This window comes from Apteryx rowi, unplaced genomic scaffold, assembly GCF_003343035.1.
Source record: "Apteryx rowi isolate R43461 unplaced genomic scaffold, aptRow1 scaffold_12, whole genome shotgun sequence".
NCBI lineage: Eukaryota > Metazoa > Chordata > Aves > Apterygiformes > Apterygidae > Apteryx > Apteryx rowi.
The window spans coordinates 3618087-3644414 of NW_020447419.1; the positions used below are offsets into that span (position 1 = coordinate 3618087).

At 43.8% G+C, this 26328-nt stretch overlaps 1 protein-coding gene across 2 annotated transcripts in view; it reads right to left on the bottom strand.

The window, feature by feature from the left end:
* Window positions 1-26328, bottom strand: part of UNC80 (unc-80 homolog, NALCN channel complex subunit) — a 140433-nt gene that overhangs the window by 9338 nt on the left and 104767 nt on the right. The window contains exons 45-60 of one of the 2 annotated variants that reach the window (XM_026088561.1): window positions 26190-26328; window positions 24816-24912; window positions 23929-24099; window positions 23610-23702; window positions 21396-21431; window positions 20852-21070; window positions 16325-16525; window positions 13764-13887; window positions 11342-11467; window positions 9313-9436; window positions 8387-8593; window positions 6625-6809; window positions 5534-5699; window positions 4474-4653; window positions 2345-2483; window positions 231-287 (exon numbers count right to left, since the gene is read on the bottom strand). In XM_026088561.1, the coding sequence (XP_025944346.1) occupies window positions 231-287; window positions 2345-2483; window positions 4474-4653; window positions 5534-5699; window positions 6625-6809; window positions 8387-8593; window positions 9313-9436; window positions 11342-11467; window positions 13764-13887; window positions 16325-16525; window positions 20852-21070; window positions 21396-21431; window positions 23610-23702; window positions 23929-24099; window positions 24816-24912; window positions 26190-26328 (2264 nt within the window). The remainder of the gene's footprint in view (window positions 1-230; window positions 288-2344; window positions 2484-4473; window positions 4654-5533; window positions 5700-6624; window positions 6810-8386; window positions 8594-9312; window positions 9437-11341; window positions 11468-13763; window positions 13888-16324; window positions 16526-20851; window positions 21071-21395; window positions 21432-23609; window positions 23703-23928; window positions 24100-24815; window positions 24913-26189) is intronic. The other variant, XM_026088569.1, reaches the window with a different exon arrangement.

Genomic DNA, 26328 nt, shown 5'->3' on the forward strand with positions numbered 1-26328 from the left:
CTACAACTTTCTCTTTCCCTTTTCCCTTAACTTCCTCAAAGTTATTGGCAATCAAAGCTGAAAACTGAAGGTGGGTTGCTACACCTTTGACTTGCAGGCCTGAATATCAATGAGCCACAAGAGACAGAGATGGAAAGAGCGACAAAAGGTGAGGGAAAGAGACAGAGGAGATTGGAAACAGCTTGTTTCCCGGCACACACACTGACAGACAGGTAGTGTTAACACTGTACCTAGAGAGGCTGCCCTCAGTGGCCAGGCTCGGGGAGTCATCGAGGACATTAGGTTCACTGCAGGAGGGGCAGGGAGATTAAGAATTTAGGGAAAGAAAAGGCAAAAAGCATGCGATTGTCTCTGTTTGCAAGGGAAAAAATATCAACGGAATAAAAAAAGTAAAAAAAGGAAGGTAACATTAATTGGTCTCGCACGCTTAACAGCACATATATGACTCAGAAGGAGCTGAAAGAACATCAGATAACAGGAGCAATCTTGAGAGGGAGTTTACACTACATGGAGACTTCTAAATCTCTGCTGTGAGTTGGGGAGCTGGGAAGTTCAGAAGGATGCGTTTTCACAGGAAATAAGGGCAGGGAACTGTTTTCAAAGCCATTTTCCTACAGCATTTTCCTTTATTTTGGTTCTGCTTACTCCTAGCTTCATATAAAGCCGCCTTCTTCCCCCTTGCCCATGACCCATCAGCTCTTCCTGAGGGACTGCTCATCTATTTCCCATGAGCTACAGACCACTCTCATTCTGATACAATTCTATGGACAAACATCTGGAAAACAAGGTCTTGTACTACAATGAAACTGTAAGTAAACAGCTGGCGTGGATCCTGGCAAACAAGTACACAATCACATTGCTTTTCTACACTTCAGCCATTCAGGCAGGAGCAGCTCTCTCAGCTCATAGGAAAAACATGAAAGAAAGAAAGAAAGAAAGCAGTCTGCTGGGTAACCAGCAGGAAAGCAATAATAATATTACTTATCATTAATTAGCTTACGTTTGTGAAGCAGTCAAAAAGCCCAGAGACCATCCATAACTAAAAAGGGCATGATGTTGTGGACTATGATTATGCCTGCTGAGCTTGTACTTCTCCTACTCAGACGAAAAGCAATCTTCCTGTTATACCATGTACTTAAAAAATAGAGACCAAAGCTCTGTTTTAATTAAACTCTCTTTCTTAGCATCACCATGACTTGGAATTGCACAAAGCAAACATTGCAATCAGTCAACTGTGGCTCATATAAAGTTTATGCTTTACAGGTTGTAGTGAAAGATTGGGGAAAATGCAGTCTTGTATATTAATTTTTCAAGAAACAAAGGGACTGAATGAATTGGGTTCAAAAGTCAAATGAGTTCCCATAAGCCCTTTTGTGAAAACTCCCGGATAAAATCTGTGCAACTCTGCCCTTGTAAATCACTTCTCCTATCTCTTCTGGTATGTATCACAGCTGTTATTTTTCCTTTATACATCAAGGTTATTCCTTTAATTCCAAGCAAGACTGGGGAGAGGACAATGCTGTTTGAATTTCCAAGGCTGGTCAAGAGATAATGTAGAATTTACTCTTTAAAGGTTCAAAGGAAATAACATAAATTAATCTGCTCATTGTCAGATATCTTTGCATAACTATGTCACAAAGAAGTAAAAGAAGAAACGCTTACTTAAAAAAAAATCATACATAAATGCAAAACTTCTCTCTCCAGATGTCCTAAAGACATGTACATTTCCCAAATTCCTATCCCTTTCTCCCCATTCCATGTTAACCAGGAATAAGAGGCATTCAGGGGTTATTTCAATCAACGAGTATATTTCTGGTTTTAAACACACTCATTAAATCCCATCTTTGAACTTGACATTCGCTTTCTGAGACAAGCTAGTTACTGTTCTAGAAAGGACAAAGACTGCATGGAAGAAAACAAAGTAAACCAGACAGAATACCTCTGCCCTGTTTCCCAGCTTCTTGGGATTACTCCCTACTCCCTATAGGGATCACGTAGAGTCCTCTGGCTCAATGCAGAACCAAAAACCATGTCTTCTCTTTTTGCTATTCACTATATTAGCAGAGGAAAATAGTAGAGCTGAGGATTTCTGAAACTGTTTAAGATGAAGGTTTTTAGAGATGACAGCTCTTTCTTCTGGAGCCTATATAACACAGATTGTCCTGGAAAATCACTATTTCCAAACCCGCACCGTTGGTCCAACACTACTTCAGGATGAATAAATTTAGTATCGCTATGTTGGCGCTGATTCTACCACCCCACATCTCTGAGTTACACATAATATACCTGTGCCATTTCTGCTCTCGTGAATGTAATGGGAAAGGTGAAAAGCCCATGTTGTTACCTTTGGCTGGGTAACATGCCCACCTCAGCCTGAGGTGCAGACACGCTGGAGAGATGGCTGGAGAACCGCCGCCTCCCAATGGCACCCATAAGGTATGCTTCTTGTTCACTTACCACACTGGGCATACTCAAGGAGTCATCTAGAAAGAATGAAAAAACAGGAAAGGAGGCGAAACAACCACTCCAAACCCCACCTACACATTTAAAGCTGTCAAGTAATAACAGGATCCCAAAGGTATACATGGCATTTACTTATCAAGGCCCCAAGCCTGCAAGTTTGAATGCTTCTATTAGATTTTACTATCACAATTCAGCAAAATATATGCATAAAGTTCTGCAGGATGAGGATCCCAGTGTACACAGGGCAGGAATTTATCTGTCTGTTTTCTGTTTATATGTCTCTCAGGAAAAAGTAGGGAATTCAGCTTCTACTAGGGCTTGACTCCTGTGATTATTGAATTGTTCACTAATATACAATGCTTTCTGGCATAAAAGTTGTAACTGCACATTTTGCTGGTACAAAATAAACAGCTGTTAAGATATAGCAAAGCAATTTATAAAAGATGAAAGGTATAACAGCAAAATACAAAACTGACCCTTTAACATTCAGAAGGTTTGGGGCATGCATTTTACAAGTCACTCAAAAAAAAAAAAAAAAAAAGGATAAATTGACTCAAATACATCATACTGCAGCTGAACTATGCAGATAGTTGGATCGTGATTAGGACTGCTTAAAATTTTCAATGCTGTTTTGAAATTGTATACATTATCTAGAAAGAAATTACTGTGTAGCTTTTTTTTTTTTTAATGCAACAACTTTAATTATAAATAAATAAAACAAAGGGGAAGTTTTGTGTAATTTTCTCTTTTCTTTTTGGCTTTTTCCAATTTTGAAATACCGAAGTATTTTATGGCAGCTTTAAACAAAGGCAGGGCTGAGGTAATACTGCTGCGAGCAAACAGGAAGATAGCACTCATCATGCCACACAGCGGCTCACAATTAATCTGTGGCTGAAACCAGCGTTTGCCACAGTGTCTAACTGAGCAATGTATTAGCAGCGCAACATTGGGTGCATTATGCAACGTTCAGTAATGAACTCAGCTGAAACAAAGTTGAGCTGAGCCTGAAAAGTTTCAGGCTAACCGGTTTCTCCCAAAAGGCAATTCCTCCATAACAACAAAGGCCCTTTTTCTGAGCCACCCATTTGCACGTTTTTTGTCTAATGTCTTTTGGGAATATCCAGCAGTCCTCAAATACGAAAGTGAAAAGACACCGAGGCAACCAACCATTGCAGCATCAGAAGACAATATCTCTGATAAAGTAGGGGGAAGCCCAAGACCGATGACATATGAGCAGTTTTCTACCCTGGCTTTCAGTGATGGAATGATGGACAACTCAGAAGCAGAAAGAAGGAAAGATTTCAAGAATAACATGAAACTCAGCTGAAATGATGAAGCAACAGTCAGGGCATTGCAAATTAGTACCAAAAGGATTCACCAGCCCACTCCTTTCAAACTGGTGCCAGAAAACCTGGCAACTCAGGACTTGCCAGCTACCCAGAAAGAAGAACAAGCATTTGTTGTCAGTAGGTTTAAGGCCTAACTTCCTCTTTGCTAATCAGATAACACGAGCACACAGCCAATCCACCCTGCAGAGAGCCACAGCTGGATCTCATGCAGCACAAGGACAACATATTCCACGTCAGAGCATCTGGACAGAAGTGAGGAGCAGGAAGTACTAAGGTCCTGTAGCAACAGGATACTAATTACAGAGCCAGCCAACAGCCCCAGTCTACTCTCATGATTAAGGTCAAAGAGAGGATTGACAACTAAATGCCTTGTCAGCACTGTGAGGATTGCATGCCAGCCCAGGTGTCACATGCTAAAATCTCCCTGCGCCCTTCCCTTTTCTCTACTCGGGAGAGTAGAGGGAAGCTCTGCTCAGGAGCTCAGGAGGGAGCTCACTGTGATAATATCTCACACCAGTTTCTTAGCCTCCTGCCCCCACCTGCCTTTTGTTCATACTGGTACAGGGACAGGGCTAACTGCCTTCCTCTCCCAGCTGTCCTCTGGGACATCAAGAAAACATCTTTAGTGTTGGGTGCTTAGCTCAAATCAGTAGTCACGTACTTTCTTCATCTTCCTCATCTGTGCGGCTCAGCGTGTCCTGTGAGGCCTGCTGGGAAGGCTCGCTGTCCTGCTCCCAAACTGTGCCAGTGCCTGTGTTGGAGCGCGACATGGTAGCAAGGCTCAGGCGGTAAGCAGACGTGGAGGTGCCCACAGTGCTGACAGATGTCTTCCCTTGGTAAGCTGTGCAAAAGTGGGAAAACCAAACCCAAGTTACTGATGGAACTGGAAATAAATAAGCAGCCAAACGTTCCAGCCATGTCGGGACACCTCATTCAGCCTGCACGGACGGGGCAGTGAGTGGGCAGGGAGGTGGTAGAACAGATACTCTCTCAACAGAGATTCACTTGGTGCTGCATGAATGTAGCTGCCCTGGCTCACCTAATCTCTCTGAAATCTTTGCTGTTTTCTCCCTGAACCTTACTGCCACATTTTCCAGATCAGCTGCAATGTTTAGAAACAAGGCAAATTATTACGAAGGAGAAAAGACATTTTCTTCTGAATTTCCTTCCCTTTCTTAAGAACAAAGCATGTAAAATCTCTCCCTGCGTGTAAGCCGTGGCTGCCATCTCGTGGTCACAATGGTAACTAGTGCAGGAGAAAAGTGTCCCCTCCGGAAAGGGGAGTGACAGACAGTTCAGTGTGCTGGGGGATCAGAGATGCTAAACTAGACCTCACTGGTTGGTAACAGTAAAGAAAAACAAAAAGAGACTTAGAGGAGAAAGGAGGAGACAAATCTGCTGCTGATAAACAGGCAGACGTTTTCACAAGAGCAGCTTCAGGTTTACAGAGATTTAGGTAATGGCTTTCTGCACTGTTAGGGAGCTGGCTGTGACAGCGAGAGGCAGCTGCTGGGAGAAGTGCAGGAAAGGGGACAAGCTGTCCAGTTGCAAGGATGGGCTGGACACAGAAATTGATCCAGGGAGAGGCTGCTGGTGTGCGAGTGGATTATCCCATCCCCCTTCTAGACAGTGGGCAGGACTGTCTCAGAAGGGAACCTACATGCCCAGCCAGCCATCCAGACTGGGCTGATGGCCCCTTGCCTCTCCACCGTCCTCCTTACCAGACCCACTGTGCACTGCCTCCTTCAGGATCTTCAGTTCGTTATTGAATTCTGCAATGAGGGAGCTCTTGCAGAGAGGGCGCGGGATGAACCGTCTCTCCAGCTGGTCGGCAATGTGCTGTCTGGCAGTCAGCTCCTCATGGTTCTCAGCCGGCTGGGCCAGCAGCTGAGAAAGGCATTAACAACATTGGGACATGTTAGCACTGCAATAAAATGATGCCCAGTGAGCTGGGACTAGTCTCCAGAGCAGTACCAGCCTGCAGCCAGCAGACTGTCCTCTTTGTAGACACAGGGTTTTGACTGCAACTGTGAGAGGTTTCCACCTGTCTTTCAGGGACAATCTTATATTTGACTGAACTGATATCAAAACCTCACTGACATTAGTATACGGGGATCAGGGCTTCCTTACACCAAGCCCCACCCTCACATATAAGAGACAGTTCCTGCCTCCAAGATGATTCAGTCTGTCCAAGCGGCAAGACACAGTGGCCTAAGACAAAATAATCAGGTGGAGTAGCATATGGTAAGCAGGGAAGAGCCATGATTAGCTTAAGCCCTAGCAGCCTCAGCCTAGCAGCTGTCTGTCCATGCACAAGAGTCCTGTCAGAACCTACATCTGAGAGATGTAAAGCTGAGAGGCTCTTCCTGGCTGTTAGCTGTACTGCCCAGCTCTGTTCAGAAAAGCTTTTCTTGAAGCTTTCTGCTAACCACACCAACTCCCTCCTAGGTTCAGAGCATCCACACTACTTCCAAGTGCTTTGACTGTCTTTGTTGCAAAACTAAGTTGACATGCAAGACCTCTTGGTCAAGCCTGGTAGTACTCTCCCAACCTGGGGAGCTAAGCCTGGTCTACAACTTTGTGGATCAGAGCTTCTGTATGATTGGTGTACTCTTTATTGTTGTCTAGGAAAAAGCTTTGTGATTACTTTCAAAGGGTTCACAGGCCTAATAGCATATCCAGACTTCTGAAAAGTCACTCCCTATGTAAACACCAGGTCTTCCAGGAGTGCTGGTGCCTCTGTTTGCAGCAGGGGAATAAAGGATATCTTGCCTTCAGGGAGTGATCTAGGAGGAGCCAAAGCAACTGTTACCTTGCACTGGATGAAGGGCCGAAGGAGCACAAAGATAGGGATCCGTGTTCGCACGATAAAGTCGAGGAAATCCCACAGGGCCAGCCCTCCCACCTTCCGCAGTGCCATCTCTTTGACTTGCAGACTCAGCCAGTACCACTGGCTGTCCAGCTGGCGTTCAAAGCAAACAAGGATCACCTTCAGGGCTACAGGGGAACACACACCAGCAAACGGCAGTCAGAGATGTTACCAGTGTCCCTTGCAAGCATTGGGGGAGGAATAGGGGGCCACAGTGGGCATGAACCTACATAGGCATGCATACATGCACATGCACCCACCCACACACACATGCACCACACGCATCCCTCAAAGTCACAAGTGTCTTTTCTATTAGTCTCCAACTGCTGCAGGGAAGGAGGGCAGCCTTGTTACAGCAAAGATCTCAGGATCAGAGCCTATGAGTCCCATTTCCAGTTTTACCTGTGAAGTTACTAGAAATTTTCCTACTTCACACCTAAGTTCCTCTGTGTTGTCTTGCTCTAGCTTCCCCTTTTCCTCCCTGCAGAGTTTTTCCAGAGCATTTCTTTTGCTCCCCTGGAATTCAGATATGAAACCAGCTCAGGATGGGAATACAGTCCTGTCAGTTCAGCCAACCTCAGAAATCTAGATTAAGTATATCCACACCAAGAGCCACCCTGTGAGCACCACAACCTCCATGTTATTTACAGGGTAATGAAAAGAACCTTTCTAGTAACGCAGCTGCATGAGTCACAGACAAACTGTAATCTAAACAAAAATACAGTCCAGTAAGCCAAGGGCCATAATTCACAAGAGCACTGCGTTACAAATGGGGAAGAACAAAGATAAGGCTCAAAACAATACTGTATATTAAGGCACAGTGACCAACAGCCAGCTTACAGGAGAGATAAGGAGTCTCCCTGCTTCCTTGCTCCCCTGCTTTGGGCCTTGGAACAGGCAGGCCAGGGAACAGTTGGGAGAATGATTCACTCCATCTTTCTTGGTGAGCTGGCCAAGACATCTCAGCCATCACACATCTGCATGCAGGTTTTTTGGGGCAGGGGTGGGGGGATAAACCAGTAGGGAATTGCTACTTTTTCATCTGTGTTATCCCATATCTCAGCTACAGGTTAACGAAAGCCTGAATGCAAGTCTTTGGTTAAATGCTCTCACAAAATCAGAAGGAGAGAAGCTGCTTGGAGGAATGAGGGCTTTGAGACAAGATTCTCTCCATATTCCCTGATAACCTGCACTGCTGTTGGATCTCTGGCTTGGTTATTTTTTCCTTTCCTTTCACCTGTGGGCTGTATGTGAGAAAATATAGCACTATCTTGCAGCAGCATACGGTGAGCAGAGGTATACCAGTCAGTAAGGACTGTGTACACACAGGGCCAGCAGGCAGACCACATCACACTTCACCCTAGCTAGCCCAGGGGCATTGAAGCTGTGATGTTAGGTGGGCAGGCTGACTTGCCTTTTGTGCCTTCACTGCGATAGCCTGGCAGGGTGAAAACTGAGCAATTTCTACCTCTGTTGCAACCTCCTCAAGCTGCAGTGCAGACACCACTCACATTGCAACACTTCTCGGAGTTAATCCTGGCTTCCCACTCTGGCCTGTCCCCCTGGCTCAAGACAAAACATAAGGCAGCTCTAAGGAGCTCAGTTGGCTCCTGCCTGGAATGGTTTTCTTTGGTGCTATCTACAGTCTTGAATGCTTCATTTTATCTCTGTCTCTTCACAGGGGTGAGCGGAAGCCATCACTCACCCAGGTAGGCAGCCTGGCTGGTGGACTCTGCAAGCCCTTCCCGCCGCAGGTCCTTCCCTGCATCCCCTGGGGTGGAGCAATGGGCAGGGGAGCTCTCGAGCATGAAGTTCTTGCTGCGGGAAGTGCTGATGATGCGAGGTGGCAGGAGGATATTGATAACAGTCTGGAGCAGCAGCAGGACCTCAGGCTGCTCCAGCCAGGGGCTGTCTGAGATGCATTGGGAGGGGAGAGAGAGAGAAAGATCAGGCCACATGCCAAAGACACCCAAAAGACCCTGTTCAGTTCCAAAATGCGGTGCAATCTCAACGTCCCCTAAAGCCAAAATCAGTCCCCCACACCTTGTTATGCTTCTTCTCCTCCTGCAAGCAAAGGCAAAGTTTATTTTAACACCAACACACGCACATAAACACAGACCTACACAGCACAAAGAAATGTCCTGCTCAGTTATCTAATGATCTCATTTCTTTTTGGCCTCCCCCTCTCCCTCTATTCTTTGCTTTCATTTAGGAACTTAACAGTGATCACCCTCTGTAGAAGAAAGCAAGGAGCAGGATTCGTGCCAGACAAGTGGCATGGATTGGGCAGAGTACAATCCACAGGGGCACACAATTTCTGTGACATCTGCTCCCCTCTATGGCTTCTGCTACAACAGATTTTTCTTGCCTTGCACTCCTGTTTCAAAAGGAGGAGCGCATCTGTGAAAGACCTGACTCGAGAACGATGGCACAGCTGAAACAAAGAGGAGAAACAACAACAACTGCTCCCAGTGGGGCTTTTTTGAGTCTCAGACCCAATGGGCACTTTAGCTGACACACTGCCAGTGTCAGGAAGCCAAATAAAAAAAAAGTCAACAGAGAGCAGGCAAAGTACAAACATTGGTTGTCAGAAAAGGGGGAGAAATATTCTTTTTGTTAAATTAGTCAGACCTTTGCTTCCAGATCCTACTGTGAGCACAAATGGAATCAGTAGGTTTAAAAGCATTCCTTCCCTTCTTTCCTGATTGGTGAATGGGGAGACGACATGGCTTAGGGGGAAATCTTCTTTCAAAGCCTGTGCAGTAATAATAAGAAAGGATTAAACGATTTCATCAGCAGATCACGCACACAAGTTACTGCAGGGAATGATGACCCCCAGGCACCCTGTTTACACAGTACAACACAGACAGTGGTGACCTGATTGAATTAGAAGCCCTGAGACAGCTTAGTCAGGAGTAAGGAATTCATGGAGTAATGTAAGCGTCACCTGCTCGTCATAGCCACGAGACAAGAAGCCCAGATTCCTAACTCATAGACATCATTAGCAAAGCCAGATGTTTCCCACAGGAACCAGCTGGGTTTTAAACCCAAACTCTGCATTGCTGTGAATGAGATCAGGATCTGGCCCAGAATATGGGGCATGAACAAATGAAAAGAGGGAGTTACACAATGACATAATCTAAATATTCTGCTGTCTGAACATGGAAATTATTCCCAAACTCAGGCTTTGTTCTGCTTCACCTTACACTACCCTACCATCATCCCTAACACAAAGTATGAAAAAATAAATAAAATGCACATTTACTTCTTGATGCTTACTCGAGCCTAAAGCATAAAGTCTTTCATCTTTAGCGGTAGCAACATGAATGACTGTCAGTAGAACATCTGCATATTTACAGCTTTTCCCAGTTGCTATAAACTTAGCCGTGAAATGAAACTGAACCTTGCAACCCCTCAAGCTTGCACACTTGGGCTGAGAAATTCCACATGTTTTCTGATGGGGTGCGAAGCAATTCTGTTTCATATCCTGCTGGAAGTATTAGCAATATGGCTTCTCAGGTGTTTTTCAGACATGTTTAGTTTTCATTCCATTTAAAACTCATGAAAAGAATGGGCAAACAGGGAGCAGAGGATAATAGATACATTAGAGATAATAAATAGATAATAAAACTGAAAATTCCCAATACTGTTAAAAAAGTGATTAATTTGGTATCTACTTTTAAAAAAGAGCAAAGATTTGAGAGAAGGTGAGGGTGGCCCTTTCTTGATTTTGTTTAAAGAACCATTACCTCAGAGCTGGAAGAAATCTGTGCTATTTCTGTGTCAGTCAGTGCCAAAAAGTCCTTTTCTGTCTGATGCTCAGAGGGATAGCACTGTGTTTTGATCCCTTGACCTATAAGTCTTCCTTCTCAAGCCGCCCCGCAGCTCAGAAATGCCTGCTGAAGAATCCAACTGGATGGGCCAATGCATGTTTAAAAACACAAGTTGGAGCTGGATTAGGAAATCTGGCCCTGCATTCTGCCCCTGCTGTGGGCTCCATTCTGTCTGATTTTATGCCAGTGTGGAGGGTAAGGATTACAGAGGAAGAAAGACTCTGTAATAGTCATGGCACTGCTATGAGAAAGGAATAGTAATAAAATTCTCCAGAAAGTCCAGGATAGGTTTGTTTCTCTGGACAACAAGGATGTTATTGAGTCAGCAGCTGAAAAGCCAGGTTGCCCTGCCTCTTGGAGCCTGCACACTGCTTGTGTGACCAGCCCAGGTAAGAGCAGACAAGCACAAACTCCACTCTCGGTTACGCACGTGCACCCACAGGAAGAGAGGTAGGGTTGCACGGGCATGACCCAGGCCAGGGCCTGTCTCCAGTCTCAGGAGACTTATGCGAGCCCCTTAGATTCTGTGAAAAATCCTAATATACCTGTCAGAGCCTTAAACAGCATCAATCAGCCGAACTCCCTGCACTTCAATGGCAGTGTTAAGCTGATGGATGCTTGCTGTGGACTTGGCTCCAACAGGTGAATTCTGAGCTCAGTTCAAGCCTTCACAAATATGGGAGAATTTACATGTTGCTTCTCTTTGATTTTTGGTGTATGTTCCACAGTTTTTGCCCAGCTTTTGCAGAAAAAAAACAGAGCACCGAGGAGTTGGTGTCTCAACGAGAAGCTAAAACAGGCCTGGCCACAGGCCAGGGCAGACACACCTGTATCTGCAATGCTACAAGCCGGACAACAGCTGTGCTGAAGGGCAGAGGTGGCGAGAGATAAGGGCTGAGATGAAGAAGGGGTAATCCGTCAGCCACACTGGAGGGTCCTACCACTCCCATCACCTGCAATACAAACAGAGCACATCACCACAACTGACTACTTACAGTTTCGTCCATGCCATATCCTCCAACATGATGTGAAATGGAGGGGCTTTCCACTGAACACCAGGTTGGGGTGGCTCTAGGAGAACCAACCCCCCCCCAGCGGACCTTGCAGGAGCCAGGGCCGGTTAGGAGAAGGAGTTCTAGCAGGCAAAGGGAAAGGAGGAGAGGAAAACAGCAAGGATGGGAGGAGTGCACAGGTAACCTGGTACATTTATAAATGTACCCAGTACCAGCCCTGAATGACCAGCACTGGACTGGTGGAACATTTAGAGTTGGAGGATACGTCATGTAACGACTGTAACAAATAAAAATATGTCATCAAAGCAAAAAGTCTGCATTGAAACTGGACATCTTTTCCCTTCTCTTGCTGATCTACTGGAAAAACAATGTCCTAAGCCTGACCTAAGCCAGATTTTGTACAATGTTCAGATTCCTCTCACAGTCTGTTTTTAGGGATTCTGAGTGTGATTCATCTCACCTGACTCTAGACGTCTAAAATGTAGTCATCTGCATGTGAGCTGGTTATCTGGAATCCCCTGAACAGTCAGTACAAGAAAATAGCACTTCTAGGGGAGAGTTATTTGATCTGTTTTGGATGTTTTCCTCAGGAGGAAATTATATCACAGCCCTGCATCTGCCTGTTTCTCTCCATGATGACTAGACCCACCTAGACAATGGGAACAAGGAGAGACTACCTGGCAGACCCCTAAACTTAGGCAAGATGAATGCACTCTATTTCTCCAAATTCAGCCTGGAAAGAAGGGCAGTAACATTTTCTTCCAGAAAGCCAAAGGATAATTTAGAAGGGGAGGAGACATAGCCCTTTCTGTTATCATTTAGACATTTTCCCACCTTCCCAGCTCTTCTCTTTTTGGGCTTCATGCTGCAACTGGTCTACACATGAATATTAGCACTTAGTCAGGGGCTCTCCCACAGCTCACAGTGGCCACAGTTTTGGCAGCTAAAGATAAAATACAACTTATTATTAAGAGTACATCTTTTTCTGGTAGCTATCCCCAGATGTCCCCAGCCAGCTGAATGTAAGCACTATGACTACACTTCAGCACTGCAGAGCTTTTTGCTTTTTTTTTGTGCACTCTGGCTGATTCTCAATACAGGCCCTTTTGAGTGCTCAGTGGTATGATTCACTCCGCCGTGTCTGCCTCCCAAACTGCAAGTCCGCTCTAAACTTGTATTTGAGCTTACTCTGTAACAACCAACCCTACATAGTCTGAGAATCCAAATTTGCAGTGCCTCCCAGCAGCCACTTCTGCTTAAACAAAAAAAGAAGTCTCATGAACTCTGGCAGCTTGGAGCTTCTCTGCCCTTGCAGCTGAGTCCTGTATAGGCTTGAAGGACAGAAGGCTGACAAACACCAATACTGCACCTGAATTGATAATCATTGTTTTCAGAACTGCTCAGAGTAATAGTGAACTTGACAGGTTTTCTGTTACTACTAAAAAAAGTCCCAACATTTGCATTCTAAAAATAAAAGATTATTAAATCCAATACAACAAAAATGCCCTTTTTATTTGTATTTTTCCACACAGAACATAAGCATGGACATTTGTACAAATGGCTGTAGTTGCACTGATTTCAAACTGAGGGTTTGCCCCCAGTGTAACAGCTGTAGAAACACTACAGTCCACCACTGAATGACCAGACAGGCGAGGCAGGCTCGATCTGTATCATCTCTCTGGTGTAACATACTTATGGGCATAAATTTTGCTAAGAGTGGGATCTGAACATTGTACACTGCAAACCTGCACTAGATCAAGCCAGGGACATTGGAAACAGTGGGGTGAATCCACTCACATAAACCCTTCTAACTAGTTGACACCTGATGGCCTCTAACAGAGCCAGCAGGTTCCTTCCCCACTGGAGATGGTAGGTATCCCCAGTGCCACCCTCGCCCCCGTCTCTACCAGGTGTGTGCAGTCTCCACCACCCCACTCTCCAACTTGCAGCCCTCAACTCTCAGCTCAATGTGGTAAAGGTGGATCTTCAAAGTGGTGCGTGGGAAGTAACGGAAATAAATCGCTTGACCATGGCTACCGGTCGCTGTATCTCCCCATGCACCACTTCAAAAATGAACCTTGCTATCTCTAGTGTCACTTGCGAAGTCCCCTTGTGAGGGGTAAAGGGGACAGGTAAAATGACAGGAATGGGAATGAACTGTCATCTTCAGTCCAGAGAAGTCAACAGCAGACTGCAGTTTAGCAAAGGTTCACAGGGTTGCCGCTCAGCTACTCACCAGATTGACACACACATTGATCAGAGACCTAAGGTGAGGCAGGAAGGATATGATTGGCTGCCTCTGAAGTGTCAAACAAACCCCTTCAATCAAACTGCTGGCAGGCTCCCACTCAACCTGGCGCCTGGAATACAACAGTAGGTGCCGTTAGCCGGTGGCCTCCTGCCCCCCACCAGACACTCGCAAACACGGCGACTGACACACAGTGACGCCCACAAAGGAAATGTTTCAGACAGCAATGACGTCCAAGATGAGCACAAAGTGCGTCACAGAGAAAGGACGTTACGCACGCAGCTCAGAAAAGCACGGAGCACATTGGGCATTCGAGAGACCAAAAACATAGCAGAGGTGTTCCCGCCCCTCTGTACTAGGGACACAAAAACTCTCACAATAGCAATGGCGGATGGGCTACGTTTCACTGCCTGACTCCTTCCCTCTGATAGATAGTAAATTAAAGGGAGCCTCCAGACAGCTGTCTCAGGCCTGCCTGCCTGGGAATGAGCCGTTTGCTGTGTCACACTCCTGACAGAGCAATTCCTCAGTCTCTTCTGGCTTGTGGATGTTCTCATCCATCTAGCCTGAAGAGAGCAAACCCTATCAGCTGTGACTGTCCTCTGCAAGCTACTTTGCAGTCTAGTCTACTCTGCCAGAGTGACTCTCAGACAGAGCCTGCCCTGAATTTAAACTAGCCAAGGAGCACTCAGTCTTCACCTCCCTTGCCCCAGGTAGGAGAGCTGATTCATTCCCTACCAGCACCAAAACCCTACAATCCAGGATACTTTCTTCTCTGATACTTTTTTTTATGCTGAACAGCCTTTAGGGCTTGTGACAGATGCTGAATTGAGTCCTTCCTAACCATAAGCAGACACAACATAGTTAACATCAAAGTGGATCCTAACCTTCATCTCAGGGGACTGACTCTTTGGAGGTAGCACAGGTCTCAAGCCAACTTCTGACTTTGTACTAATCAGGAGAGAAGGACAAGGCTAGCATAACTTATTAGAGAGCTCAAGGCTTAATGATACACTTAGTCAAGCTCTTTAGAAGACTTTTTAGAGGCACAGGAAGAATCAAGTGTTCACTTCCTAAGTTCTTATGCATGCAAACACATCTCATCTTTCAGCATCTGCTGTTCCCAAACCTACTCCAGAATACCACGTACTTGCTCTTACACACACACCACTCCGATCTGACATTGGTTTTGGGGCTGGGCACCCACAGGAGGCAGCATGTAAGGTACTAATGTGAGTACCTCAATGGGCTGCTGCTGGGGTCTGCCACCCAGCCCAGTCTCTAATAAGTGTCTTGGCCCAATCATGCTTAAAGCGGGTTGCTGCATTTGGATCAGTGGCTCTGCTGGCTCCGTCCCTGTGTGTATGGAAGAGCAGTTTCAGCCAGGCAGAGGTACAGGCACAGCTACAGAGAGGATATGAAGGGAATTCAAATTTATGAACACTCATCCAATTTACACAAAGAGGAAAGATCATCAGAAACTGGAAGAACCCTGAGCTGCCCTTTTGAGGCCAAGACAAAGAAAGAATGAGCAAGAAGCAGACAAGACATGGCAAAGAATCAAACCAGCAAGAAGGGAAAGCATCAAAATTTCCCTAAATTCCCTACAAGGACAGGAGTTTCTTAAAGGAGATTGTTAGTGAAAAGGAATGCAGTAAGTAGGCATGCCAGAAAGAAGAGGTCATCTCCCTATAATTTGATCCATCTTAGTTGGGTACATATGATTCCCACTGGGACCTAAAGTTTTGTGTCTAAGTCCCAAATTCTGACATTCTCCAACATCATCTGGCTTCTCAGTTCAGACTACCAACTAGGTGACTGGTTCAAGCAGCTTTTTGAGTGAGAGCATTTGTCCATGAAGGTGACTGAGACCAACAACTCTTTTCACTCAGATCACTGGAAAGTCAGCAGCATTTGGGAGATTTTACACTACCGAGACAGGACTTGTATCACTGCCTCCAAGGTGGAACTGCTGCATATTGAATACTTCTTGGAGGCGCCAAGGCCTGTACCGTAACACTACTTTATGCTGCACTAGGCTTTCACCAGTCACTGACTAGATGCAATTGCTACAGCTCTGCTCCCTTTATGAAGGAGTATTCTAAAGCTACTACGTAGTTTCAGACTATTCTTATCTTTACAGAGGAAATAACACTATTTTCATAAGAAGGTATTCCAGAAATACTACAGTTTAACTTTCCATTAAAAAATAAAATTAATCTCCTCAACTCACAACCAAAATAAATAAAGAGGTCAGAGACATGGTGTAAATCTAAAGACTTATTTGGGAGAAAAGGAAGAGAAAAATGAGATTTCTGCAAGTTCTCAATTACCATGCATTTCTTCTCTTCTACCAGAAGACACCACAATGAAAAATGTCAACATAAACGCATACTAACATTAAAAAAAAAAAAAAGAAGAATTGTTCATTTTCTGATATGCTGTAAAGATTCAGTACAACATGACAGTTTCATTAAAATGACATACCCATATTTCAAGGCTTGCAACATCAGAAACGGACCCCAGAGGTTTCCATTATACCTGCTCACCTCAAAGTAGGCATCTTGTGAATTTTATTGAACATACGATCCAATCTCTTTAAGATGAGGATAAGGGCAGGTCTCACCGCCTCAGCTGTCCAATCAGTGATGGGCAGCATCTCCATGATGTAGCGCCGGAGACCTCGGCTTTCCATTGTCTGCGTGTCATAAGGTGCCAACTTCAGAAGGGAATGTGCAATTTCTGCCAACCTAAAACCAGGGTTTGTTAAAAGGGAAATCTAATACTGTGCAACTTGCTTTTCTCCACACATGCCAATCAACTAACGGGTAAATCATCATGAGCTTAGTAACAAAAGAATACAAGAGTCAAATATGTTGCTATTTAAATCCTCAGGCCCAACAGCCACACTTCTGGGACCATTATTTTGCTGGGATTACTGTTCATATTTATATACATATGAATCATCTAAGGAATATACCAGCCTGTGTATTTTTGTGTTGATATTAAATGCATCAAAAGAAATCACTGATTTGTGTTGCTAAAAACAAAGTATCTGAGCTGTTAAGTAAGATTACAACATTGCCAACACCTGTGAAACACAGTCATCATCTATATGTCAACTGATGAGTAATTGTTTTTGGTTTCATGCTTGTTTTTCAGTGTCACCAGTTTAAGAGGTTTCACTGTGCAATTTTCAGGTGTTAAATTTTAAAAATAATGTGCCATCCCACAAGTTTACACAGCATGTACTGTGTATGATGACTTATCCATGAAGTTTCAATTTGTTTTTCCTAACACCTCTAGAGATTGTGTTGCTGTTGCTCCTTCTAACCCTCTCAGATGGCCTTGCCAATGGCATTTTCTATATTGACTGTGAAATACCACGGCAACATTTAACTTATACTTGCAGTTTGACAAATAGCTGCTCAAATACTTGTAGATTTGATGCAGACAAAGACAGGTAATTAGCCACATCACATCTACTAATAAAAGGGATAGAAACCTGTATACTCCCTGAAACCTCAATAGACTTTGCAGTGGACAACTATGGAATAATCCTATTCATATTGTGAGTGCTTTTTCTGAAATGTCTTCACTTAATAGAACATATATTCATCCTCTTTAAAATCTGTCTAGCAATATCAAGGGCAATGAGTTCCTCAGGTTAATGAAAAGTGGTATAAAAGTGTTTTGTTATCCAGTATTTCTTTAATCTTAATTTTTACAACTACATTGTCCTACTATGGAATATGTCTACTTTCTTAAACACTATAAAATTTAAATTATCATACAATTATGCTGCTTTGTGGCAATACAATATCAGTAGTATATAATGGTATATGAAAACTTTCTTATGCATTATAATGTGTGAGATCCATCTCATCAAACTTGGGATGTCAATCTTCTAGCTCTTTTCATGCACAAATAAGCAACCTAGGAAATTCTTCCTAAACTCTTCCTAAAATACTGGGATAAACTGCCTATTGGATGTGCATCTCTCTGTTCACTGGATCCAAAGAGATCTTCATGACTTGTTTAGACTAAACATTTTACTTTTAAATGGCTAAAATTAGGTGAGATGAATCCCATCTGAAGTGTATAATATATTATTTTGTTTTCTGAAGTCTCTGAATTAGCATGTCAGCCTCCCAAGACCATGGCTGTCGCATCACATCCTGTTAAATCTGCTCTCTACTTAGAAAAGGTTCTTTCCTACAGAGGCTACATCTTGTCAGTCGATTCACTGATACTTTTGAAATTAGTTCATATAAGAATCAGGATGAGGTTCCATTTTATTTAGTGCTAACTACAATAAAGCAATCCTGGTTCCAACCACAATAAAATAGTCATTTCCAGCACTTTCCAGGAGACATTAGAGAATCGGAGCACAACTCATTATCTTCTGCAGATCAAACCCTTAGTTTTACTGCTGTAACCTTTGACCATGAAACAACTTCTTCCTTGAAAAGAATGCAGAAATAGTTACCAGCTGCTACTATGTGCTGTGACTCTGTTTTACTAGAATCTGCTCACAGGAAAATGTCTTTCCAGAAATATACCAATAACACCTTCTGTACATTTGGATTTAAGTTGTCTTAAGAGAGGGACACAAACTTGTTTAAAAACAACTAAGCTCAATAACTCCAAAATATAAAAACACACAGAAATGAAATTCCCACATTCCTGTGAAACAGCAAATACTTTTGGGGAGCACACACAGAGCGTTCTTATGTTGCATGCAAATATAAGACCAGGATAGTAACGCAATATGGAAAAAAATAGCAAGTCCCTTACTTTACTGCACTAAATAAAGCAAGTTCATCCATTTGACATATATTCCTGGCTCCCAATGAAATCATCAAAAAAACATGTCAAACTAAGGACATACTCTGTCCTGAGAGTCCCACCTTTGCTTTATAACATAAAATTTAAGATCTCATCTCAGACTCCTATTGCTAAGAGTCACGGAGTTTGTAATGCAGCCAAACAGATGTATTTCTGAGGCTTGTGCCTCTGGGAAAAATATCAAGGTGGCACTGAGAAAGCATCCATGTCCATCAGATTTTCAACCAGTTTGTTTGCAGCCAAGCACTATATAAAAATGATATGCATGTGTGGTAACAGACATCTCTTGTTTGAAATTACCTTCTTAATTATTAAACATTTGCCAGGGAGGAGAAAAACAAAATTCAGCACATGTGCAAGCAGCCAACCAAACAAAAAAAATCCTCTGAACTCCCCAAGGAATTTGGGTCATTTGTTAAACAAGACCTAAATTAACATCAAACACAATTTGGTGTTCTACACAGATAGCCTGAATCCAAAGACCTCGAATTTGTGACAGAATCTGCCCGATACAGGGCTTTGTCATTTTTCTGCAGAGTGCCAGAGCATATGTGTAAAAGCTAGAAGAGCTTTCTGAGGGTTTTTCATGGTCCAGGGGGCAGGAACAGAGCTGGTTCAGTGCATTGCTAACACCCGTCACCCTTCAGCTTCCTTCACAGGGCATTCCCGGGGAAATAGTGTAGAGCTTCCGCAGAGGAAAAACTGGCAGCCAGAATGGCTTCTTGGGCTTCAGGGCATAACATAAACTACTATTAAGGTAGTTTTGATTACCTTTGGGGCCAGACCAGTGCCAGATAGCCTATGATATCTTTGCTAGTTTTTCTATTTACTTTAATACTCTGCTGAGCACTGTTTGGCTTAGGCCATAAAGAAATGCCCTGTTAATATTTGGCTGTTCTGAATTTAAAGAATGATCTTGAAGTATTTCACCATGTCTCCTAAAAGCACTCAGATAGCTGGCTCCCCCTGCCCACACACCCACGCACAGAGATACCCTGAGACTGCCTCATATTAGTCCCAGTTTTCCTTGCAACAGGTGACAGTCAGTACAGTGCTAACTGTGACTTCCTCAGAGAGTATCTGCACTGTCAAAACACACCAGCAGCATGAGGGCAACAACATATTCACCCTATAGTCAAGTCCCACAAAGATATCTCTGTATACACCAACACATACCAGGTCAATTTTCTCTTACTGATTTTTTAACTTCAAAGCTCAAAGGAAAAACTTGTGAGAGTCGCACAGGATTTTACCTCAGAAAACCTTAGAAAGCTTAGAAAAGCCAAGAAAACATACACTTTAAAATTTTACTTCAGAGCTTGGGAGGTTCTTCAGTTTTCACTGAGACACTTCTTACCATGAAACAAATCACAAACTCTAATGAGTTTATGCCTTCTGAGAGATGATGGCAGATGAGAAAAATTTCCTCTGAAGACAGATGAAAACCTGATAACAGAAACAGGTCCCAGTACCTCTTGTCCCACGGCTTTTGTCGTCTTTTACATCTGGGCAAGCTTCTCAGTGGCGACTTGCCCCTGTTTTGTGGCTAACCTGAACAGCAAGTCCAGAGTAGGAGGGAATCAGGTCTGAACCACTTAGAGGGGCCTAGCCCCAGTTTCTCTTAGACCAGCACCACATGAAACAGTTTGCAGAGAGCCTCCAACCAGAAAGCTGGGCTCAGTGCTGCACCTCAGTAAAAGACTTGTGTACCTGCTGTATCACACACTGAGGTGATGCTCCTGCAAATGGCTCCTTCTCCATCCTCTGTGGTGTTTCAGGTGCTAATGCAATACAGTGCAGGGGTTGCTTTCCTCCTCTCCCAGCTTGTTGGTGGCTGGGTCTAGTGCATGGAGTCACAGGAAAGGAGAAAGGCTGCCTTCAGCCAGCCGGGCAGCTTCCTCGTCCCTTCCCCTGCAAAGGCAGCCTAACTGCACTGCTCCTCACTCCATCTTATTCTGATGTATCAGCCATGTCCCCCACAGAGCTATTTCACCCAATGGAGCTGGGAGCCTGAACGAGACCACTCGAGCATATGAAACCTTCCTTACACACAAGCAGCATAAGGCAGAATCTAAGGAACATCCAAAACAAGTTCTATGTGATTCAGACAGCAACATGTAACTCTACACTACCAAAAAGTGATCCAGTCTGCTTTTATGAAAAATTACAACTAAAAGAAAGGAAAACCCCTGAAATGAACTAGCAAAAGCAGAAAGTCTATGGAATACCTCATGTGGGACTTCACATCCAGCAGCTCCAGAGAAGTCACTCTTGGCTCCCCAGCCAGGTTCTGCAAAATCTTCAGCCTCGGGCCACAGTGCTTGTAGAACTCCGTGCAGATATTCAGCAATGACTCCCGTGGTCTCCTGAACTCCTCTCTGGCAATTCGCTCATCCAGCTCCTCTCGGGGAAGACCCTGGCCCTCCTCCAGCAAGTGAAGGTTTTCCCTGGAGGATATAAAATAAGAAAAAGAAGGAAATGTCATATGCAGTGGATGAGCAGGGGTAGATTACACCTCTCCAGCTTGCTGTTTTGTAACAGATGCTTTCCCCTGCAATTGAAGACAGTTGCATCTATGGTAAAGGAAAAGTGGGAAATTATTCCCTACAAAGTCTTGTTAAGAATAATGTCTATATGAATTATCCTTTGCTATCTTCCCCTGAAACTATGCCTCCTGTCACAGCAGCAGTGGGTGGGACCCAGTGAACCTGGAAACTGCTAGGCAGCAGATCATGACATGTTAGGGAAGATTGGGTGAAGATCTTACTGTACCTGATAAAGTGTAGTTTGGCTCCCTGTTCTGGGTACCTGGGAAAACAGAAACAGTGCAGTTGTAAACAGCAACTTAGGAATGGCTACGATGCGCCTTTCTGAAAGAGGTGACACTGTTGCAGCCCAGGGGAATACTCCCCATGGGCAGGATGGTATCTCATATTGCTGGAACAATTACTGCACGTGCTTAGTGATCTCACTGAATAGCATTTGCCTCCCAATGTTTTTGAGCAAACACGAATAACGGCCATACACTTGTTACGAAAAGAAAAACTGGGGCTTAAAAAAACACAGACTCTTTCAAGCACTTTTTCTCACAGATTTCCATCCCAGTGGTTGGCTTGCTTCACAAAGCTGGAGTTCACCTAGTGGAAAGAACATTTCAGAGAGTTTTGTTTTGTTGTCGTTTTCTCTTGCTAGTTACTTCTTGTGGAGAAAGGATTAATAAGCCCTGCACCACTTAGCTAATATGTCCAAGGCTGGAACAGTGACCATTCTACCATGATGACACTTGCTGTTGCTAGCAGATGTCTGTTACAATGATAACACAATAGAAAAAACAAGCAGGAAACAGCTCTGCAAAAATATTTTGGACCAGAGACTGAATGTTTGCTAATCAGAAGGGTCTGGCAATGTAAATCAGGATATTCAAGTCACACAGTATCAGGACAGTATCAGGTATATATTAACTGCTTTCCAAAATCAGCAGACAAGAAATATAAAGCACTATTTTCCCTTACACGTTATTTTTCTTAGATTGGGCAATCTTGCAATGGATGTAAGCAGCATATATCCACTTCTGGCCTTGGCATGAAGTAGTTTATCTGCTTCTCAGATCCTGGCCTGAAAAAACAAGCTGTGACTTTATTCACTCTAATTGATGGATGCACCTCTGAGAAGCCAAGACTGGATGAACTAATCTTGAATAGTAACAGACTGATTCCAGGAGTTACCAACCAAGATGTGTGCACTATACACCTGTAACTTGACATACTAGTCCTTCGATGATCCATGTAGTGAAGTGATTTCTATCCCCCTCGAATATAAAGAAAGGGAACAGCTCAGAAAGCACGTCTTGCCAAAAACGTATTCCTGATATACAGTCCTATACAGCCCATGGTATTTTACTGGCCTGTTGGCTGTACTCGGACTTACTTACGAGTTGTTTTCTAACAAAGAGAATTCAAGCAGGAATCTTCTGCTCTAGAAGCAACAGCTACTCCAACTCCTGCTAGGAGAACTTCCTCTCTGGGTCAGCACAGACACTCAGATTTTAAGCACAGTAAGGCATAGCCTGTACCAGCAGGGCCTCTGAGGAGTAACCAGTACTGCAGAGAAAATCACCTCAAGTCCCAAAGGCTTTTCGTTGGCTTTTATGACAAGATTTCTTAAGCCCTTGCTCCGTGACTGGATAAATTGTCTAGTGGCCTTGTCCTCACAGCAGCCTAATCTGGATGGCCACAATGGTCAAGGAGCAGTATTACAATCTGCTGACCCCATCTCCTATCTTATTTCCTTCTTCTGTATGTAGTTTGTTTGTTGGCTTTTTAAACATAGGGCAAAAATATTCCCTGTCATTCTTTCCTTTCTGTCAAATGCTCTACACCCTCTGCTTTGCTATCTGTAATTGCAAAAAGAACCTAGACCAATGCTGAGGTAGAGGTGATAGAAAAGAGAATAAAAGAAAAGAAAACTAGAGGAGGTGCAAATCTCTGTGAATCTCAACCAACACACAGCCTTGAGCTCTTACTGCTGTTCACTTTCTCAGAACAAGGCCAGAAGGAACAGACCCTTCTGCTATCCAAACGGGTTCTGCTCAGCGACCTCTTCGACAGTGGACTGAGAAGGAAGCAAAACAGAAAACTGAGGGACATGGTTGCTTTGTCAGTATGCCTCCAGGGTGCAAAAAGGGAAGCAAAGAAGACATCTAGGATGTGTGTCCTCTATTTTGACATCCTGATCTTCAGTTCAGTCACCTGGTTTTAAACTGGAAACTCTAGAAATGGGGATATTGGTTACTGACAGAAATTCACTCCTGGGCTATGTGTTTTTTTTAATCTAATTGTTTTCTCTTACAGACACTGCCAGCATTTAGGGCACTTCCTCAGGCAATTGAGGAAGTGCTCTGAGCACTCTGAGCAATGAGACGTTACTCCCCCCCCCCCCCCCCAAAAAAAAAGCTCATGAGAAAAACGAGAAAGAAAGAAAAACTACCTGGTGTTCACACCTGCTGACATAGTGTGGTTAGCTGTTGTGGTCCCTTTATGGCCTTGGTCACACCTGCTCATCTGTGGGGCTGTCATAGGCCTGCCAAAGCAAAGGTGAATAACACACTAAAAACTGAATCTAACAACTGCACTGAAATTCTGCTTGCGAGCTGGTGAAATCTGGCACTAATTTTACCATGTTTAAAACTCAGCCATTATACAAAGTAAGTTACATACTGTGACTCCCCACCATGTGGCTCCTGTGCATTTCTTTTCCCCAAACTGATCACTAAATGGGGCTGAAACCTTTGGTCCATGGAAGTTACCTGGTAAGAACTTCTACACTGTACAGGAGAGCTTGCAAAGAAGTGGCAAGTGCAGCCATAGCAGCAATCTCCTCACGAGCTGCTGTCACAGTCTCCACTTGAGAGGTTTGTCGCTTCAGTTTCTGCAAGTAACAGGGAACCAATGCTTCTAAGACCATCAGCATCTGGAGGCTGGAACGACAACCAATATTTGCTCAGCTTTATTCCATCAATCCTGAAATTCACTTCATGTGGAAGCTTAGGTTTCTATCTGAAGACCCCTGGATGTCTCATTGCCTGGGATTTCCTAGCTTCTCACAAGTAAGTAGTCCTGGGCCTAAGAAACTCTTTGATGGGGGACTTCAGGAGGAAAAATAGCTGATGCATGAAACAATAATAATGAAAACATCCTGAACCTGGATATCTTCTGAATATGTTATCCATTTGCATACATCCATTTTCCCTTCCAAAGATTCCTTTCTTCTCTGGTTCCCTCTTGGAAACCGATGTTTTTGCATTCACAGCTTACCTCCCCTCAATCTGTGTTTTCCTGTTCTTTCCAGCTCCCCTCCAATTCCCTCTCCATTGCCTCCATGACCATAGAAACCCTTAGAACATAGTGTGATCCCCACCTCACTCACCATTACGGAAATACAGCCTATGCACTGCTGCTCAGGCCAACATCCAGCTTAGTTCTTTAGCTAGGAGCTGGCAGCAGTTGGAGCCAGAGTCCTAGGACTGCAGGCCAAGGCTTGGGAGTACTGCCGTGGCTTAGGCTCACAGAGAAGCCCAATCCTTGGAATGTCCTTATATACACTCTGCCTCTATTTGTCTGTCTGCCTTTCTCACATGATATGCAGCTCTTATGCCTTTCCTGAGTATGCACAAACCAAGAAACAGAGTAGCACCTTCTGAATGATTCAGGAGCATAGGCCACCACTGTCACACAGAGCTTGATGGCTTCACTGATTGAAAAGGTCAAGTCCTCATTCCCGTAGCAGAAGTCTGAGGAGGTAAAACACTATGAGAAAACTATCCCACGAATATACTGAATATGAAAGGAGCTAACACACTTCTTTCTTCTCCCCCTTTTCAGTCGCTTGCTTCTCATGTTAACAATTTCAAGAGGCTCTTGATTTTTGAAAAAAATCTATCCATAAAAAAAGGAATGCATGCTGCATGCCCACTTTCACCCTGCCATCCAAGAACTCAGTATGTGAGAAACAATTCTCAGCAGGTCAAATCACTGCTGAGCACAAGGCCTACAACTGCTATTGGAGTCCTGTTTCAAATGTCACCCATCACAAGGAAAATCTTAAACTCATATGTGACAAGAACACGTGAGCTTAAGGACAATCTTTATGTTCCCTTCTGCTTTTTCCTTCTCACCATCAGACGTTTTAGAAAATTTGGATTTTCACAGGAAAAATACCAGGCACACAACATTTTCATTTACAGTGTCATCTTCAACACACACTTAGGAATTTTTTTTTTTTTTTAAGAATGCCTTTGAATACCCAAAGAGAATAGAAAGCTTTATATAAATGTTTACTACGATCCACAAAGAGGAAGAAATATCTTCCATTTCTGTATCATTTTTATATAATAACTTATGACATTGTTGTACAGCATCACAGTTCATCAAAATCAGCATTATTTAAGGGAAGTGCAAATCTGGAAATAAGTCACAGATCCTTATAAAAATCAGCAAAAATGACTCCTCTGCAAATCACAAAGCAGCTGAATTCCTAAATACTGCATTACATGGATTACTACCAAGAGACACAGTGTCCTGGATACATCACAGAGCCCTATATATTCTGCCTTGTGATAAATTGATTCCCCCCACAGAGCTAAACACTGTTAAATCTCTCAATGGCATCCATCATTTACTAGTCACAGTCTGCCCACAGGAGAGGATCTTTTGTCTTCTGCCCACATGGAGGAGGGGAGAGAATGACACTGATCTTGTCAGCACAATACAGTTTATTAGGTATCTCTATTCTTCACCCACACATGATAAAATCCAAAATGCCAGGAGCTAGTCTCAGGCTAGCGGGTTCAGTGCAGAAGTAGCAGTTCTGGAACAAAATAAATGAATAATTCCCTTCCTGCAGAAAATATCTAAGAGATGGTGGCAATAAACCCAACCTTAAAAGCTACGTGAAGCATAACAAACAGGTATTGCTGCACTCTGGGAGAAGAAAAAGGCCCTGAACAAATCATGCTGGGTCAATAAATAACAATTGAGAATTACTTAATAAAGGGTTCTTGGCTGTTACCTAATGATTTGAGAGGCTTTTCTGCTTTCACCAGCTCCAAGATGTCCAAAATGTCTGGAGTATCTCCCTCTAGAGACTGCAGCAGGTCAAACAGGCACTGAGCTGACACTCCTTTGTTGGATCCATTGTTTGTAGCATC